The 1,962-nt window shown below is 38.2% G+C and overlaps 1 protein-coding gene across 1 annotated transcript; it reads right to left on the reverse strand.

The window, feature by feature from the left end:
* Positions 1-209: 209 nt before the first annotated feature.
* Positions 210-1,746, reverse strand: LOC111339689 (uncharacterized). The gene has a single exon (XM_088726326.1). The coding sequence runs from the start codon at positions 1,744-1,746 to the stop codon at positions 781-783; it is 966 nt and encodes a 321-aa protein (XP_088582452.1). The 3' UTR covers positions 210-780.
* Between the last annotated feature and the right edge of the window lie 216 nt (positions 1,747-1,962).

Consider the following 1,962-nt stretch of genomic DNA (forward strand, 5'->3'; position numbering starts at 1 on the left):
CGGCACTAGTTTTATTTATATTATTAACTCTACATAATATGCTAAGAGTAGCATTACTTACCGTAAATCCTCTATTAAGCCCCCCTCTCTAATAGGTTAACCCCCCTCTGATAAGCACCCCCTCTTTAGAGAAAGAACTTTATTTAGCCCCCTCTATCAAGCCCCCACCCCTCCCATTAAAAAACAGAAATTCACAATAACAGTCCATGTGAGTATGTACGATAAATTTATTCAAGTACTATAATTCTAGTTTGTAATTTAAACTTGATTATGGTGACTGACTGATTGATGATATCATGTCGGCATCAATAGAATACCGTATTTGGATTAATAATTTGGTATATGAAAAAATGTAAAACGCGAACAATTTTTGAATAAATACGTTCGAACTATACAAACGCATGGTTCTCTGTGCCAGAATCAACGGTGTCTAAGTCAAGCATCATACCTCTCCGTATTAAATTTCATTCATCAAAGCTAACCGTCCAATCCCATCCTTCCCTTTCCAAATGAAATTAAAACATTCTTTGTTGGCTACCTGTACGAGATTATTGGAAATATGATTAAGAGAGGCTTTGGCCGAGAAAATCTCAGGAAGGGCAAATGACTTGACATTTTGTATTCTCTCTAAATATTTAATTTTTTTGATAGAATCAAAGCAAACCAATGAAAAGTGTTTTCATCTACCTTCGAAGTTAAAAAAGTTTCTATAAGCTTTTATTTTGTGCCAAAATCAATGCAAGTTCTTTCGCTGTTTTTAATTTCAAACATCATAAATGTCTACTTGTATTTCTTTCTTCGATCCTCTTCTTTGGTAAAGTGCGCAAATGGCACAATTTCCTGGTGACGGGTTACATTCATGCAGTAAGTCTGAGATTCTCTCGTGTATAATTGTGGATCCTTTTTGAATTTCCTAAGTAGGCTATGATTTGCGAATCGCTCAGGGACATCTCTTTTTATATCTTTAATGAATGCTCTCCAGGCTGCCTGCGTTCCAGCAAGAGACCTCGGATATGGACGATGTAGAGGATTCTGGACTGTCACAGGAAAAAACAACAGCGCTTGCCCACGAAACTTTAACTCCACTACTGAACAAAGATATTTATCAGTGAACCACCAGTTAAGTTGTTCATACCGTGTATCCAGTGGAAATATGTGCACGACTGCTTTTGCATGAAAGGCATTGAAAACAGGATCGAAAAATATGATCGGACTTGCAACGGAGGTGTTGGTTACAAAGGATTTGTTACAAATCTTCCGATTCAATTGAATTAAGGAATTTGCTGGATTGTTGCTGTAGTCCACTACACCAACTGCAGGTTCATAATCCAGAAGCCAGTTTTGGAAAACTTGAATTGGACTGAGTTGTGTCATTGCTGGAGTTGCTTTTCTGTTGAACGTTAGAGAAATGTCATCGTCAAGAAATATGTAATACATGTAATGGGTGATTTTCTCTAAAGCGTGGAAGAATAGCCTGTTACGGCCAGATCCCCAAGTGGTTGCGTTGTCAAACAAGTAGGTAAAGTGAGCCGGGCGATCTTTGTGGCACTCTGCCTTGTAACTTAACACAAGAACGTCACAGCGACATTTTGAACGGTTGCCTAAATCCAGATTTAGTATGAGACTCGCTCGAAGACAACTCTCGGTTTGCGTAAGATACACAAATAATTCTTGTGTTGCTTTCTCTTTCCTCAGGCTTTTGGCAGCGTCAAATCTCCACGTGGTAAAGAGTAAAGTAGCCACCATTAGGGTGGAAAAAATGAATAAACACTTCCATACCGCTTGGATCTTGTTTGAATATATCATGTCAGACTTTTCTGGCCGAATAGTTAGTGCCGACAGTACAAGCAGAATCGTGCAAAAAATTGGTAAATGGGACAGTGAGCCGTCATGGTTACACAGATTGACGGAGAAAACTTTGTTTATTTCCTTTTTGCATATCAAACTTATCCCATATAAAAC

The sequence above is a fragment of the Stylophora pistillata genome, chromosome 7, assembly GCF_964205215.1.
Source record: "Stylophora pistillata chromosome 7, jaStyPist1.2, whole genome shotgun sequence".
NCBI classification, from domain to species: Eukaryota; Metazoa; Cnidaria; class Anthozoa; order Scleractinia; family Pocilloporidae; genus Stylophora; species Stylophora pistillata.

What these genes read in the sequence shown, in the direction of transcription:
- LOC111339689 (XM_088726326.1), bottom strand. Translation starts at nt 1,746, where the DNA reads ATGGTGGCTACTTTACTCTTTACCACGTGGAGATTTGACGCTGCCAAA.